Source organism: Polyodon spathula, chromosome 8 (genome assembly GCF_017654505.1).
Source record: "Polyodon spathula isolate WHYD16114869_AA chromosome 8, ASM1765450v1, whole genome shotgun sequence".
NCBI lineage: Eukaryota > Metazoa > Chordata > Actinopteri > Acipenseriformes > Polyodontidae > Polyodon > Polyodon spathula.
In genome coordinates, this window is record NC_054541.1 from 28,369,124 (window position 1) to 28,385,994 (window position 16,871).

The 16,871-nt window shown below is 37.2% G+C and overlaps 1 protein-coding gene across 1 annotated transcript; it reads right to left on the minus strand.

Moving 5' to 3' along the window:
* Nucleotides 1–5,509: 5,509 nt before the first annotated feature.
* LOC121319725 (smoothened homolog) lies at nucleotides 5,510–16,183 on the minus strand. The gene is made up of 12 exons (XM_041257464.1): nucleotides 15,288–16,183; nucleotides 12,885–13,090; nucleotides 12,289–12,498; nucleotides 11,519–11,691; nucleotides 10,959–11,178; nucleotides 10,331–10,454; nucleotides 10,090–10,182; nucleotides 9,571–9,679; nucleotides 8,467–8,652; nucleotides 7,935–8,083; nucleotides 7,522–7,656; nucleotides 5,510–6,880 (listed from the first exon to the last, which is right to left on the minus strand). The coding sequence occupies exons 1-12, from the start codon at nucleotides 15,547–15,549 to the stop codon at nucleotides 6,273–6,275; spliced, it is 2,475 nt and encodes an 824-aa protein (XP_041113398.1). The 5' UTR covers nucleotides 15,550–16,183; the 3' UTR covers nucleotides 5,510–6,272.
* Nucleotides 16,184–16,871: the final 688 nt, after the last annotated feature.

Here is a 16,871-nt window from a genome sequence, read left to right on the forward strand (position 1 = left end):
AGGTGTTCTGTTGTTTTCAGTTTATTTTTATAATTGAACATTTTTTTATCTGAGTTTATATTTCACTTGCCCAGTTTTATCAAAATGTACCACAAACTCATACAAAGAGAGCTAAAAAAAAAAATTGTTGTTGTTGTTGTTGTTTTTGTTTAGTTTTAGTTTTTTAATTTGCAATTGCACCAAATGCCTACACGTTTACACAGTAGACGTGTAAAATATTAGTTTCTACTATGCATTTCTAACAAATTACATATAATAGGAGTAAGTGAAATTCATTTAGTTTAGGGAGTGCTTATATGAGTCATTGGGCCCTATTTATAAACATTTTACAAATTAGTTTTATGAGTGACTTTTATTGAGATGAACGCTAGTTCCTCGCTCAAAGTTACCAGCGAAAACTGCCAGACTTAAGGATAGTTTACATGTTTTCGGGGTATTGGCGCAGCAAAAGTAAATCAGCCAAAAGCACCATTTCACTTTTAATTTGTAGTTCTCAACATTATTGGGTGATTAATTCTTAAACTGAACGCAGTTGGGATTCAAGGAAATACATGGACATGGATTAGGGAGTGGTTAACATGTAGAAAACAGAAAGTACTGATTAGAGGAAAAACCTCAGAATGGAGTGTGGTAACCAGCGGTGTACCACAGGGATCAGTATTAGGTCCTCTGCTATTCCTAATCTACATTAATGATTTAGATTCTGGTATAGTAAGCAAACTTGTTAAATTTACAGACCACACAAAAGTAGGAGGAGTGGCAAACACTGTTGCAGCAGCAAAGGTCATTCAAAATGATCTAGACAAGATTCAGAACTGGGCAGACACATGGCAAATGGCATTTAATAGAGAAAAGTGTAAGGTACTGCACGCAGGAAATAAAAATGTACATTATAAATATCATATGGGAGATACTGAAATTGGAGAAGGAATCTATGAAAAAGACCTAGAAGTTTTTGTTGACTCAGAAATGTCTTCATCTAGACAATGTGGGGAAGCTATAAAAAAGGCTAACAAGATGCTCGGATACATTGTGAAAAGTGTTGAATTTAAATCAAAGGAAGTAATGTTAAAACTGTACAATGCACTAGTAAGACCTCATCTTGAATATTGTATGCAGTTCTGGTCACCTCGCTATAAAAAAGATATTGCTGTTCTAGAAAGAGTGCAAAGAAGAGTGACCAGAATTATTCCAGGCTTAAAAGGCATGTCATATGCAGACAGGCTAAAATAATTGAATCTGTTCCGTCTTGAACAAAGAAGACTACGTGGCGACCTAATTCAAGCATTCACAATTCTAAAAGGTATTGACAGTGTCGACCCAAGGGACTTTTTCAGCCTGAAAAAAGAAACAAGGACCAGGGGTCACAAATGGAGATTAGACAAAGGGGCATTCAGAACAGAAAATTGGAGGCACTTTTTTACACAGAGAATTGTGAGGGTCTGGAATCAACTCCCCAGTAATGTTGTTGAAGCTGACACCCTGGGATCCTTCAAGAAGCTGCTTGATGAGAGTCTGGGATCAATAAGCTACTAACAACCAAACGAGCAAGATGGGCCGAATGGCCTCCTCTCGTTTGTAAACTTTCTTATGTTCTTATGTTCTTAAATGTAGGAAAACAAAAGTCAATACCTGTCATATAGTAAGAGAAATAAGTTAATAACTCCTATTATTAATAACTCATATTATTTATAACTAAATAATAAGAGAAATAACTCTCCCACGCATATATATATATATATATATATATATATATATATATATATATATATATATATATATATATAGGACACCTGAGTTTCATGACAATTATATTGTTTTCTCAACATGGAAATATATAGGGAACTCATTTATTTTGACATTTGTATTATTTATATTAAATGATTTGTTGATGTTTTAAAATGGACTATACACACGCGGACGCCTTCCCGGGACCTCTCGCACTAAAGCATAGCGCCCATACCGCTGTACAGAAGAGCTGGTTCCTTTCCAAGTAGCATATATCGGGCTCGTGTCTTTGTGTCAATACATCATTTATAAGCCTTGCTGCTGCTTTCCACCGTGCACGCTACACGCAAAAAAAAAAAAAAAAAAAAAAAAACCTTTGGAAGACTCCAGGGAGTTTTATCCACGAATATGTGTTATAGGACATCCAAGTTTAATGATAATTAACTTGTTTTCAACATGGAAATATAGTAGGGAATGTACTTATTGTGACATGTACGTCATTTATATTAAAGTATTTATATCTGTTTTAAAATAGAATGTTTACATGAAAAATATCTTTTTATATACAAATATAAAAATGGTATAGCATGCGTGGGATTTAAAACTGTAACCTTTAGTTTCCAAGCGTGTTGTGCTATACCGTCATCAGTGTTATATGATTAGTTGAGAAAAAGCAGTATTTTGAAAGATAAAGTCAGCCAGCTGAAAATTCTCGGGACTTACTGAACTGGTACTGAAGAATGCTTTTATACAGCATCAGGAGGTATGAATAATAGTTTTTTGTTTGTTTGTTTGTTTTACTGCTCTTTACTCACACAAAATTAGTGATCAGTGTGCATTTATTTAAACTTTAATGCTGCTTAGCCACATCTCTTTGGTTCCTTAGAACTTGTGTAAATAAAGATCTCCTTGCAGTTTTTGAATATTGTAGTTGATATATCCTTTGTATTGAGAAAATCGACACCAGTGAGTCCAACGGACTCCTCTTAATAACATGACATTTTCATATTTTGATAGGAGACAGGCTCAATTTTTGGAGTATCGTTATAACAGTATAAGCACAGAGAAAATGAAAGGTCTACAAGGACAAAGAAATCAATTTATTATTTACATGTACAAAAATACAACTGATTTTATATAGCTTTAACAGTACTTGTGAAATAATTCAATTATAACAAGGGAGTGATAATGGATGCTAGATTTATTATGGGTAAACAATATACAGCCCCACGAGATTACCATTTCATAATCCTGTTTAATTCAGTCCTCTGCTGAAGCAGTCCACACATTTAATAAAATAAGTCTTATGTTTAACAGACTGTACAATTACAAGGTATAACATATTTTAAAAACACCCAAAGCTGCCATATTGTCAGCAGTTTACTCTTATATTCTGTTTTTCTGTAGTTTTATCAGAAAGAACACAGATCAAAATAAAACTATGAAAATGTTTTCACCCTACCTTCTAATAAAACCCTTGCTGTCCTTTAGACACCTGACACGGATATTAAAAAAATTAAAAAATACTCCACGCCAATTTGATTTAAAAAAAAAAAAAAGGTATTATTTTATCCTTGAAAAACTTAAAAAAAAAAAAAAAGTCTTAAAGGTGGCATTTACATATTAAACATTAACATATTATTAAAAAGCGAAGAATACTTAGTAAGATTCGACGTGTCTCAATTTGTGATGTTAATACTGAAGGGCACGTGACGATAGGACTTGTGAAATTGTAGACCTTTCTTAAAACACAAACCTCTGCATTATAGACCCATCTCTTCTCATATACAACCTTCAGTTAAAAGTAATCATTTCCATTTGCAGGTATGTTCTAAACAGAGAACATTGACGGGCCAAAAATGTAATATGTGGGACCCCTTTCATACCAAACTAACATGTGTTCCCCGTTGTCCCGCATGTGCTAGTTTCCATCAGAATGCTTCACTGATCATTCTTGTCTGAATGCATGTGCTTGCACAGTCGACAGCTATCATTGCAACAGTCCGCTCATTGAGAATTATTTCTGCAGTCATGTTTCGGCAGAAGTTGTAACAAATTCTTTGCTTTTCTATTTTAGTGATTGCATATTGGAACTCTTTCCCACAATTCATAACAGATAAAAGTTGGGGTTTTTTTTCAGTTGCTCTAAGCAGCGGTGAATTTAAACTATGCCACTGTTCAAATAATTGAAAAAAGGCTCTTTGTGTATCAAGTTATGAGAAAATAAAACACCCAACCTCACATGTTAAGTCTCTTCAATGGATTTCTGTCTGTAGAAATATGTAAAATGACAAGGATGTCCTAATTTAAATGGAGGTGATATTTAGATCAGCCATTGAGAAGAATTGAGTCAATAAATTTAACTAGCTTTCCTTATATAGATTAATTATATCCTTAAACAAAAAAAACAAAAAAGCCAATAAGCATTAGAATGAATTGTGTTACTGCAGAAACACACATACTGATTACAAGAAAAGTCAATATATAAAAATAACCCTTTCTCTATAAACTTTTACTGGTACAATCTCTGTATAACACACTATCAATACGACATCACATGCTGTATATAAAATATCTGCAGGTACTTAATTAAAAGGTTGATTTCATACTGCCTTAACAAAAGGTCATTAATAAGAATAACTTTAACAAGCAACCATAGTCTATTCAGCTGACCAAGTGGACAGGCTCTAGGAGGGGTTGGGGTGGGGGAAATTCCCATCCCTAAAATATATTATCACTGTGAAATATTTACTTCACTAATAGATTTAGTTTTCTCTCGCTGTCAAATATTGTTTCTGTAAATGCCAACTAATGCCAAACTGAAAACAAACAGAAAAAAACAGGAAAAACCGGTACTGTGATCAAGGTGTAGTCTAACAAAGAGGCAGGCAGTAATCCCAACTGAAATAACGCAACCCAATTATGGAACTCATTTAAAAAACAAACTTAAATTGTTCTGCTCTTCAGACTTTGACTATACTAGCCTAGCATCTCAATTCCCAATACAGTAACACTGGTAATATATTATTTACTGCACAAAATAACTGTTTTATGTTAACTATATGAAAGACATCACATACAGAGAAAGTAAAAACATGCCAATAAAAATGAAACCTCACTCAAACCATTATATCCTTAAAGTTAGAGCAAAGAACAATGGTCTCATTTCATCAGCCTAGTTATTCTGTCATTAAGCAAAATTTAGGGCAAGTGTACGTTATACACAATTCCAATTAGGCCTTTGAACACACTGAACAGTCTTCAATGATATTGTTTTGAACAGTTAACCATATGTCTTAGAACACACTATATCAACTTGTATTAAACTCTTTGTGAAAAGACAGCTATCCACAGACCTGTAACGCAGCAAGATTCCTCTAATGCTGAAACTCAGAGCAGTCCATCAGCTACTCACTTCCAAAAGAGATCTGAATTTAACTTTATGCTGAATGCAGAAGTGTGAATAGAGCTACCCACTCTCATATGACACAATCGGTCGATTGTTTGCCACCTTGCAAAGCATGCTGCCAGAAAGTTCCACTTCCTGAAATATTTGTTTTCATTGTATTTTAAACAGCAAAACATTGCTTATAATGAACCACAAGGTGGTGCTGCTAAATGCAGATATAGATATATTTTATATCTTTCAGGATTTTATTATTTTAACCCTCAATTGCCTGATATCTACAGCATTTGTACTTGGGTTTCCAAGTCACCAAGTAAAAAAAAAGCACCTGTCACACTTCTGGAAATTAGAAAAAATAAAAACACCAGGCTCTTCATTAGAAACTGTTTGTTGTGTTTTGTTTTCTTCCATTTGCTAGATCTGTAAGCCTACACATTTTTTAAATATCAAAAATAGACAGCTCTGTTTCATACAATACTAAATAAATGAATAAAATGAAATCCATAATCTAAATTTCCAAAAGTGAAAATACAAAAGACAATCATAAGCAAACATAACCCTTCATGACAGGGCAAACCAAGGTTGTGGGTTTCCATGAGGAGTGTTTTCTTGTCACAGAATAACGGTCCAGCAGCCCAGAGCTTCAGATGCAGAAATGGGTCCAACCTGTCTTCTTCAGAAATACCTCTCTGGGCTGAGTAAACCTAAACTGACACATGACATCAAACATTAAGTATTGCTAAGGATACAATTATTATTATTGGTAATCCTTGTTTGGCTGTATACTGGAAGTCTCCTGCCATGCTATGTAGAGAAGTAGAGAATACTAACCCCTATAGAGAACTTGAGTGAGAAATCTGATTGTTCATAGCACTCTGGTGTTTTCATTTATGGCTTCACTTAACAATTCACTGGGTAAAAACATACTGGCTGTTTCTTCTGTATTCAGAGAATAGATATGACACAAGTACTTTTTGGTAGTTTGAAGGGGTTACCTGCAACCCTTCCCTTTTCTATTGACTAACCTGGCCTTCTAAAAATACCCCCCCCCCCCCCAGGATACTGGGAAAAAGGGAGGGGCAGAAGTAAAAGCATCCAGCACTTTCTGCTAGAGTATGACACAAACAGCAAAGGGCACTCAGAAGTCTGAATCTGCATCCATTAGTTCTGCGTCCAAAAGGTTGGTTCTGGAATGTATGGGTGCCAGGCCAGCTCTTCTCCCTTGAGTTCTGGGCACGTAGGGCATATTCCCATTGGGCAATGAGGCAGGCTCCACCTCCCCAGTGGAGTGGCGGAACAATCCATTGTACTGCCTCAGCTGGGGGCGGAAGCGTCCACTGTTCACACACCTGGGGTCCTCTTGGAACCTGCTGTCCGCAGACAAGGGGTTTGTAATCATGTTCACCGCAGTATGTCTTCTGTAGCCTGAAGGGCCGCTGAAGACTGCATTGGAGTTTCGCTCCTGGTATGGTGGTGGTGCGGTTGGTCTGAACTCTGGGAAGGAGCCAGGCAGGACTTCCTCAGGGGAGACAGGCTCCCAGTTCTTGGCCACCAGGCTCTTCTGGCAGGGCAGTCTGGGGAGTCGCGGTACAGCGCTGGAGGCTCTTTCATAACCCATGTCATAAACCTCCACTGTTGGGCCCAGGGGGTGCACTTCCTTTTTCCTCCTCTTTTTCTTCTTGTGGAGCTCAGGAGGAATCTCTGCTTCCACTACCCAAAGGTTCTTCCTGCTGTCCTCAGGTGGTGCTATTCGAAACAAGGAGCAAACAGCACATGTTAATGACACAGGTTACAATGAATTTGTAATACTCTGCTTTTCCAATACAGTTAAACATGTGAAACAGTTCTACTGGAAGCAAATTCTAAATAAGAGCTATCAGTAACGCAGAAAAAATTAAGTGTTGACAGACATCTCCATGTACTCCAAGATTCTGATATTTTCAAAAACTGGTGCTATAGGCTGTGTGGTCCAGTGGTTAAAGAAAGGGGCTTGTAACCAGGAGTTACCCGGTTCAAATCCCACTGACTCATTGTGTGACCCTAAGCAAGTCTTTTGGGTGAGACGTTGTTGTAAGTGACTCTGCAACTGATGCATATTTCACACACCTTCGTCTAGTATCTTGTAAAGCACTTTGTGATGGTGGGCCACTATGAAAGGCGTTATATAAAGATTACTATTATAGCAGTTTTTATCTTGAAAGTAGTAATCTCTAAAGCGTGACATATGTATACATACAACCACCTCCACTGTATCCCAGTAACAGGAGAGCAGGGAGTAGGGTAAATTATTTCCTGCCAAACATGTACCCAGGGCTGGGTGTCAAATTTTCACTTGCCTAATCCTACTAACAAACCAACTTTTAAACGCAAATTTCTGATTAGCTTACTTGGTGTTCCAGTGGGAGTGACAGAGATATCTTGAGGCAAAATGGCTCCTCGCCTGGCAACCATCTTGGTAACATGTTGGGCCCAGGCAGAGGACATTTCCAGAGAAGGTTCATTCAATTCAAAGTTTAAACCAGCTGTGGGATAACACAAACAACGTATGCCGATTATATACTGTTGCAAACAATTGTTAAACAATAGGACAAGTCAGAATCATGCTACTACTGCCTGCTGTTCTGCACAAAAGAATGTATTGGGTAGTTTGTTTGCAGTTTACAGCACTCGGGTACCACTACTTAACCCTCAGCTCCTAATAATGCTTGTAATTAATTGTTAAAGACCATACTAACACCAGATAACTCTGCCATTTCTGAACCAGATAGCCAAGCCCGGTTGGAAATGTATATGCTCGTACCTACAGGTCCATCATGAGAGACAGTCTGCATGCTGAAGGACAGTTCTTTCTCTGGGTTCTTCATTAATTCCTTTCGTTTGGAGAACGCTTTAGCGATCATCTTGCTTTTCTTTATCCGCTTCGGTTCATCATCGCTCCGACCAATAACCCTAAAAACCCAGGGATTGAAGTGAACATCTCCATTAAGGCTAAACGTTTAAAAATCAAAATGTACAGTGAATAACTTCCAAAATGTTCGACAACCATATTTTGTGGAATGTGAAACCAATAGAAACCTTTAACTTTCATCATAGATGACAAAATACATTTTGCACTGCAGTCAGGTTCTTTGTGTACACTTTATATAGTTTTTGATAATTGTGACCAGACTAACAGGTGCTCGACCACAGAAAATACATTATTGAGAAGAACATAAAATGTAAGTAAAAGCAGCTGTTCAAGTTCCCCAAACACAGCCCTTTAGGTCAGATGCAAGTCATGTTGCTTGTAGATTTGCCATGGTTATTGGGTCTCCATGGGAACCACTGGTTACCTGCACCAGGTGCGTTTCCAGATGAGGACTGTGGCTTTGGTCCACACCCACGTACTCATGGCGATGCCGGTGCCAAACATAGCGAAGAGGTTGATCTTCTCCACCAGCAAGCTGGGCCGGTTCTTGATGGCACATTCCGGCACCGGCTTATTGGCTTGGTGTGCAATTGTCACATTGGCTTCACACCTGGATATGATTAAATAAAATAAAAGGTGTCAAATTAGAAATGTAGGTACTGTATACACAATCTAAACTACACTGGCATTGGAAATGCAACGCACTGCAAAGCAGAACAAAAAATAAAGGCATCTAAAAAATATATGGTGAAGTCCTCTCCAATAGGGAACAGTGTTTCCCAAGTTAAGGCATCTTTAAATTTGATGACCTGACTAACTGGTTTTATTTCCACATTCTACACATCTCCCATAACACCACATCAAAAGCATTTGTATAACTCTTCCAATGGCTGATACTCGGGGGGTATTAAAAATATTAAAAACAATTAAGAAAATCGAGGAACCAGGCAAAAAAGGCATACAACCCTTATATGGTTCAAATGGGTGATATGGTGTTGAAGGGAGTAGGCCCAGGGGGTCTGCAACTGTGTCTACCCACTTCACTAAATGAGCAAAACGTGCACACTGAAGTCATGTTGGGTGCCTTCCATTTACACAGGCTTTATTTTTCAGGCACAGCGTTGCTATAGAAACACTTCTCCCAGTGGGAGGGTAGATTCCAGAGCTTAGAGGTCTGGATAGACGAGGCAGCCATGCTTTAGAAGAAACAAAAAGTTTTTAAACATGTAGTAGAATGGGAGAACTCTGGAACAACATGAATAAATACTCAGACTTAGCTGTAACTGTTTTTAAGTTAAAGTACTCAGAATATGAATGTTTTATAAGTTTGAGGTTTCAGGGTAATTTCTGAAATACGTTCTCTTTGAAGAAAAAAAAAACGTGTTTACTCAAATAGGTTTGAAAATGTTGCTACCATGGCACTCATGTATTTTGAATGCCAAAATAAACATTTTGACATCAGTTCCAGCTTGAATAATACAAATATTATTATTTTATTGAAATCATTTTGACTTGGTTATATACTTACAACACATATTCTCTGAAGCTTCTCTCCCATTCACCCTGGTTGAAGAAGTCATAGAAATGGCAGCCAAACGTAATAAAAACAAAGCCGAAGGCCAGGAATCCAAATATACCTGATACAACACAAAAAATAATAATAGAGCCAACAGCTGCCTTCAAAACTGACCAGGACATTATCTCTAGTCATAATTAACAACCAAATCAAATGTTTGACCCATTAAAAAAAAAAAAAAAAAACACTTTATTATGGGAGTCACATAGTTGTAAATATAAAGTTACATATACATGTCATATTATTAAATAATCAATTTCTACATTGTACATTTATTTATATAAAAAAAAAGTTTAATTAAACAAAACATAAGAAGAAAACAGTAACACCAATCAATAAAATATAACATATAAACTGGGTAAACTATATAGACTATATATACATAAGATCTGTACTAAGTCTATCTTGGGCAGCTTTACCTCCAACTACAGCCAAATTAACAAGAAAACGAAGTCCCTGCTTGAACCTTACCGATTCTGAGCATGGTTTCATTAATTTTGCTGGCTGCTTTTTCACTCAGAAGCCCAGGGTGGTTACTCTTAATTGAGAACAACGTCATGACACCTTAAAAAAAAAAAAAAAGTACATTGTAGAATGCTGTTAAAAGTGTTCAAGGCTTGACAGTAAAGCTATTTGAATATGTGGTGGGGATCAGTTGCAACTGTAGTAGATGTGTAAAAGAAGGGTGATCTTTTTGTCAAAGGAAACTCACCTCGAATAAGAAAGTAGCCACCAACAATCAAGACAAGCCCAATGGGAGCCAGCACAAAGCCCGCTCTGTAGTGGTAGTGTTTGTAGCCAACAAAGCAGATTCCACTAACTGAGTCTCCATCCACCTATAACCCCAAAAAAGTCGAAACTCAACTTGCCATTAGTTCCAGGAAAGGTCTTCCTTATTTTGGATACAATTAACTTTGACAATCACTTTAGTTTGCAGTATCCCAACACAGGTTTACAGAAATAAATAAAATAAAACACAGCGAGCCGCAATTCCAACTCTTTAAAAGAAAAAAAAAAAAACTCTTATTTTACCTGGCTAGCCCGGCCAACAGCAGTGAATACTGTAAATGTTTTTATTTTTAATGAGAACCCCCTGACTTTAATTTGTTATGAATCTCAATATTATTACTATTTTGATTCTATTTGACTACTAGTGATCTAAGCATATGTTTTTATGCTTGATTTTTTTTTTTTTACTTCGGTCCAGATTGTAAATTTTATTCAGATGTTTTGCTACTGTAAAACTATAAACAAATAAAAAATTGGTCAAATTGGCTATTTAAATACATAACAAAGGCAGCGTATAACAAAATGAAAACTGGTATGAACTTGTCACGTACCTCAGCCATTGCCAGTATTGCCACAGTCAGCACAAAAGGAATGGACCATGTAACCAGGTGGAAGTAGGATGTTTTGCCAGCCAGAGGCTGGTAAGTGGTGCCAAGTGCTTTAAAGGAAGTGTGCCAGGCATAGGTCAGTATAACAAACCAGATGACCCCCGACATCAAGGAGTAATAGACGATCACAAAGATAATCACACAGGAAAGAGTCTCTGTGGACCTGAGAGGAACAAGGATTGTTACATTGGGTTGTACTGGGAACAGTTTTTATATTAATGGCACGCTTTTGTTTATGCTTTGAGGCCAACCACGAATCTGCATTTTCAATTGATTGTTGATTATTTAGCAGTACTGGTAAATTAAGAAAACAGTCTCTATAAGAATACACAGCAGACTAACCAGTATCTACTTTTCATAATATTTCAAATGGACATTAATAAGCAAATTCATTTTAAATGCTGAACACAAAGTAGTAGAAACCAAACGGTTTGAAATGTAGTATTCATATTGCCAGTCAGAACTTATCTAGGTATTACAACTCCTCTGTCTATCACACGTACGTTGGCTCGCCAAGTCGCATTGTGCCGTCTGCTTTACACACAATCTCTCCACGGGCACCATCCATGAACTGTGCCAGCCAGCCAATACTTCCGATGAAGAAACAGGCATTGACATAAAACAGAATGACGGCAGGATAGCGGTTTGAGTTCTTCCAGTCAACTACAAAAGTGGCCTGAAGGAATGAACAAAAAAATAGTGAAGAGATCAGATCAGTGTAGTACATCAGCTGGAGGCAATTCCATGTTTCCTATTCCCCTTTCTCTAGCAGCAGAGGGGACTACTGAGACACCACTAAACACAGACCATGTTTCCTATTCCCCTTTCTCTAGCAGCAGAGGGGACTATTGAGACACCCCTAAACACAGACCATGTTTCCTATTCCCCTTTCTCTAGCAGCAGAGGGGACTATTGAGACACCCCTAAACACAGACCCTACAATAAGGGGGTCCCCCGTGGCTCATCCAGTAAAGGGACCACTGAATGGAGCACCGAGTTACACACTCAGGAGCTTGCTGGTTCGAATCCTGATCTTGGCTGGTGGCCCACACTGAGAACAGCATTGTTCTTTGTGCTGCCTTGGACTTTTTTAATAAAACTGTATTTATAAAAGCAAAGAGTAGAAAATTACCAACACTGAATGATAAACCAAGGTTTTAGCCTAGTAGGCAACTGAAAAGGACGCAAGACAAGCATCCCCCAATAGGCAACTAAAAGTCAAACTATAATTTTTTTCAAAGCACACATTCAGATAGACAATTTGTCTCCATACCAGTGTGAAGAAGGTACAGAAGATGGTGACAGAGCCAAAGACTGCGATATAGACGTGCATGTCCCTGTGCTCTTCCTCAGTGAACAGCGGGTTATGACACTGAATACCACAGCCCTCCACATCCTCATACCAACTGTTCGGGTTGTCTGTCTTCACCAGGGGGGACTCGCATTGCCCGGAGCTGTTGAACTTGATGTTCTGAACCTCATTCTGTGACAAATAAAAGTGTGCTGCCATTACTGATCTGTTTTACAACCATATATATAGAAAAAGTCTCCTCCAGTGAGAAATCCCACTGAAGAATTAAGACAGCATCTCACAATTCAATTAAGATTTATTTAAAGCAAGAGAGAAAGCCTGGCAACACTAATGGCTCGGGATGAGGCCCGGTATGGACTCCAGGTCAAAATTCTAGAACTTGCAAAGGACCCTACATGCACCATGTCTGACAATAGACAGTGCTATTAGACCCCCATCTTTCATAAGAACTAACTTCACAAAACATAAATGAAAAGTTCAAAACATAGTGACAGTATAACACTTAAAACACAGTTTCTGTTTACAAGTGATCAGAGAACACAAGACGTTGAACGCACCGGACATCCTACTGGAAATTTATCAGTGGTGCACTTCAGGAAGTCTGGCCAGCCTCTCTCCCGCTCCACAATGGCACAGGGTCCTCTGGTTTTATGACAGAGGCTCTGGCTAGGCAGTTCCACCTTCCCATTGTCACACTTGGGCATGTAGACAGAGCACAGCAATGGCTGAATGACTTCCCAGCAGCGAGGAGCATTCCTCAGACCTGAGAGAGTCACAGAAAGGCAATATGACACATCACAAAAGTCCTTATAACAGTCAAAAAAAATTAAATGGGTCCATAGCGTTTTTTGTTCTTAGAATTTTTGCATTGTTTATTTAAAATATATTGGAAGTGCATCTAAATCTCATATACAGCGAAACCTTGCTTAAACGCCACCACAAAAGGGCATCTTTTTACAATTAGTGTTAACAGAGCTTAAATATTTCAGGAGAACATTACATTTTTTTGTAAGTATTACTTAAGTATTGTGTTGGATACAACAAACCCAGACCTGTAACACAGATAACCATGCCAAGGTAAATTTGGATTAGTGCCACGTGGATGTTGTGGATAATCTTCACAGGAGAACACAAACATCATCTGAGAGTTTATTTTATGTACGGCAACCTCCTGTCACATAAACACCTTATCAAAGTGTTTATCAAAGTAATCTCATCTTGGTCATTCCATATCAAAAGGACCAATGGACCCCACTGCTTTCCTTCACCTGAGACCTACAGACTTGTGAGATTGATTTGAGGTTGGATAGCCTATAATAAGTCTGACCAGTTACTGTAAGCGCATATTTAGCAGGATTGCGTCTATTGCTGGCACATGTTTATTTATTTATTTATTTAATAATTATTAAATAGCGGGCTCAAACTTTAAGAAAGCCCTTTCTGTACTTTCTTGTTAAGATCTGCTTTTAAGCCTTTTTAACTGATTAAATCAAGTTGGCAGTTTAGGAAACATGTTCAACCTTTTAGGACAGAGTTAAAAAGCATTTAACCTAAGCGACCGTTTATAAACAAACACTCTTCAAAAAGCATTCCTTAAACTTTAATGAAGAGGGCCCTAAAAAAAAAAAAGTTACCGGCTGATTCAGCCTGTGATTGATTGAGTCATACCTATCTTCTTGGGAAGATTATAAAAAAAAAAAAAAAAAGATGCAAGTCATGTTTTTTTTTTTTTTTTTTTTTTGTGAAATGCAATTTTCTCTATGTGCATGCATGCCATGTCCCATGGTCATGGTGAATAATACTTAACATCTGTAGTATGTTATGTATATGCTTTATAAATGATTATTGATTTTACTGACATACCATAAAAACAGCATACATTGGTTTGCTCAGTATATTAAATTACTGTACAAGTAAAGTTCTATGTCTACAGTATCATTTGTCTGTTCAGTACTGATGCTGGATGTGCAGTACCAGCAATGACTTATCCTCACAGCTTTAAATGGGACTCTGACAAAAGGATGCAGCAACTCAGCAGTGTTTTGTTTTTGGTTTTTTCCCCCCCATTCACAGTATTGTTAAAGCTATTCACCCAGGACAGGAGAGTCCTACTGAGATGCATCTTTTAGTTTCCAGTTTACAACAGGTTTGGGCCAAGACAAAAGAATATAATGACTTGCCAAGGTCACACATCAAGCTAGTGTCTCAAGATGGGGGTTGAAACCTGTTGAGTGCCAGTCCTCAGCTGTAGGCTTCTTTGACCCTTGCAATAAACAACATTCCGATTGGAAGCATGTTCAGTTACAAGCTTGTACTTTTTGGGAGGGGGAGGGGGGTCTCAATATTTTTTTTACTGCTAAGACAAAACAACTTCTGCAATCAGCTCTCGTCATCAACCATAAAATCCAAAATGTCTAATGACAGCCATCTGCAAATATTTAGTTGGTTTGCTTCACAGAAAAATAAATGTTACAGTATGCGCAATTTAAGTACTGGAGCTTTCCGTAATTTAAATTCTTAACAGTGGGGTGTAATGTGTAATTAAAATGTACAAAATAACAGAACAAACAACTGAAACGAAACCTCTAACTAGGGTGGGTTTTTTTTGTTAACTGATCACTTTTCTAGCATAAGGATAGTATAGCAGGGCAATAATTATAATTGAAACCTGGAGTATTATGCTGATTGGACAGTGCAATTCTGATACTGCAATACTGCAATACTTTCCAAAGGCTATGTAATTTTATACAAACACATTAATAAATACTTGAGCATTTTAGTCAATTCAAGACTTTGCGTTGCAAAACTGAAAATGGGTAATTCGCTATAGCTGTTGTTTTTTTTAATCATTTTAACCTATTACATATGTTGATAATTACATTTGATTCAGAATAATTTACATGCTCAATACGTTCTAAAAAGATAATGTTCATCAACAAATCACTTAAAAAAAAACTTACCTGACCACATGGTCAGTTTTTCCAATGCTTCTTCTTGAGAGTTGGAATCTTCAGCCAGAATAACAGAGGTGTAAGTGTATGGCAATGGCGAACCAAGACATGTGTTATATTTCAAAGCTTCACAAGTTGACGTTTTCTTACAGTGTTCAAATAAACCACTGTTGTTTTGCTGCGCTTTGCCCAAATACATTGGGAAAAAGAAATACCCCAATACCAAAAACATCCCAAATCTTTCAACAAAGACACATCCTCGGGAAGACATCTTGGAAAGCCTAATTGTGCTACACTATATCCACGAGAATTAAACTTCCCCTTTTCTGTTGTAGGGTACGGCAAAAAAAAAAAAACTTTCTTCAACAGCGTTGCATGTCCTGGGGAAAAAAAAAACTGTTTCTAAACTAACAGTACCAATAAAGGAAATCCTTTATTTTCTCCGCGCTTCCCGTTATCCAAACTTATCATCAAAGCCATATCAATCAGTTTTGTATAAGTCGGCGGTACTCCTTTTTGGGTCATTTACTCCTTTACCTGGAGAAAATGCAGGTGAAGTCCTGGTTTAAAATTTTTGCAAAGTTAAACATAACAAATAAAATAAGTGTGTCGGTGACCCCGTGCACTGTTGTAGTTTGAATCGTTTTCTAAACTTGTAGAAGCAGCCACCATCCCCCCCACTTTCGTGGAAGACAAAAAACTTTTGACGTGAGAAATCTAGAATACTGTAATACAACCATTAGACGATTTACTCCTGCCTGTGAGGTGTTTTTTTTTTTCACGTTCATAAGAAAGGTTATTGTAACTTTACATGGCGACTTAAAATATGGTAAAACCTACATGTTTTCCTGACTCTAACGCGAGGATTTTTACTTTGTTTTTTCTTACTCGCTGCTGTGTCTGCTATTTTTTTTTTTCCTATGGAATGCCCATGGTGGGGTGAGCCAAAGAAACGAAACCCGCTCCCCTCCCCCTCGTTAGAAAAGAGGGAGGAATTTGGGAGAGGGGTGCATACTAAAACAATCGCTTATTTGAAGATGTATTTTCGTTTCAGAATTGTGTTTGTTTTGTTTAGCTTATTTTTAGTGATATTGGAGATAAAACTTATGCCAATTTTACTTACAATAAAGTATTTTAGTTTGTAACCCACTGGGAACCAATTTCATGCTTTTAAAATATTCAGTTGAATATGTTGTATTTGTAATAGTTTAGAGACAGACATTGCTGCTTAAGGAATGTTGAATTTATAAAAGATTAATACAATATCATACTGGTAGGTAAAAATATTAATGCAGTTAGATATTTTTAACAGAGTACAGTATGTGAAATAATCAACCAGTTTAAAAGCTTTATCTGGGTTTTAAAATGCAGAAACATGGTAGTTTACAATATTGTCTACACCAGTTAGGTTGTAATTCATTCTGCTTGAAAGATTCGGTGCCCCATTACTCATTTTAATTGTTTTTAAATACTTTTCTTTTCACAACAGTTGCAGGTAAACAATTAACAACATTGTCTAGCCTCTGGCAAAAGCCCTAGGCCAAATATTTACCATCATGTTCACAACTGCATACCAGGGGAACACAAATAAAC

Bases quoted from the DNA above. Each gene is read 5' to 3' on its own strand.
- LOC121319725 (XM_041257464.1), bottom strand. From the start codon at position 15,549: ATGTCTTCCCGAGGATGTGTCTTTGTTGAAAGATTTGGGATGTTTTTG. The intron at 11,692-12,288 runs GTATGGAGACAA...TCATTCCTTCAG, and splicing joins TCTGTACCTTCTTCACACTG to GCCACTTTTGTAGTTGACTG. The intron at 8,084-8,466 runs GTAACCAGTGGT...CTGGGTTTTTAG, and splicing joins TGGAAACGCACCTGGTGCAG to GGTTATTGGTCGGAGCGATG.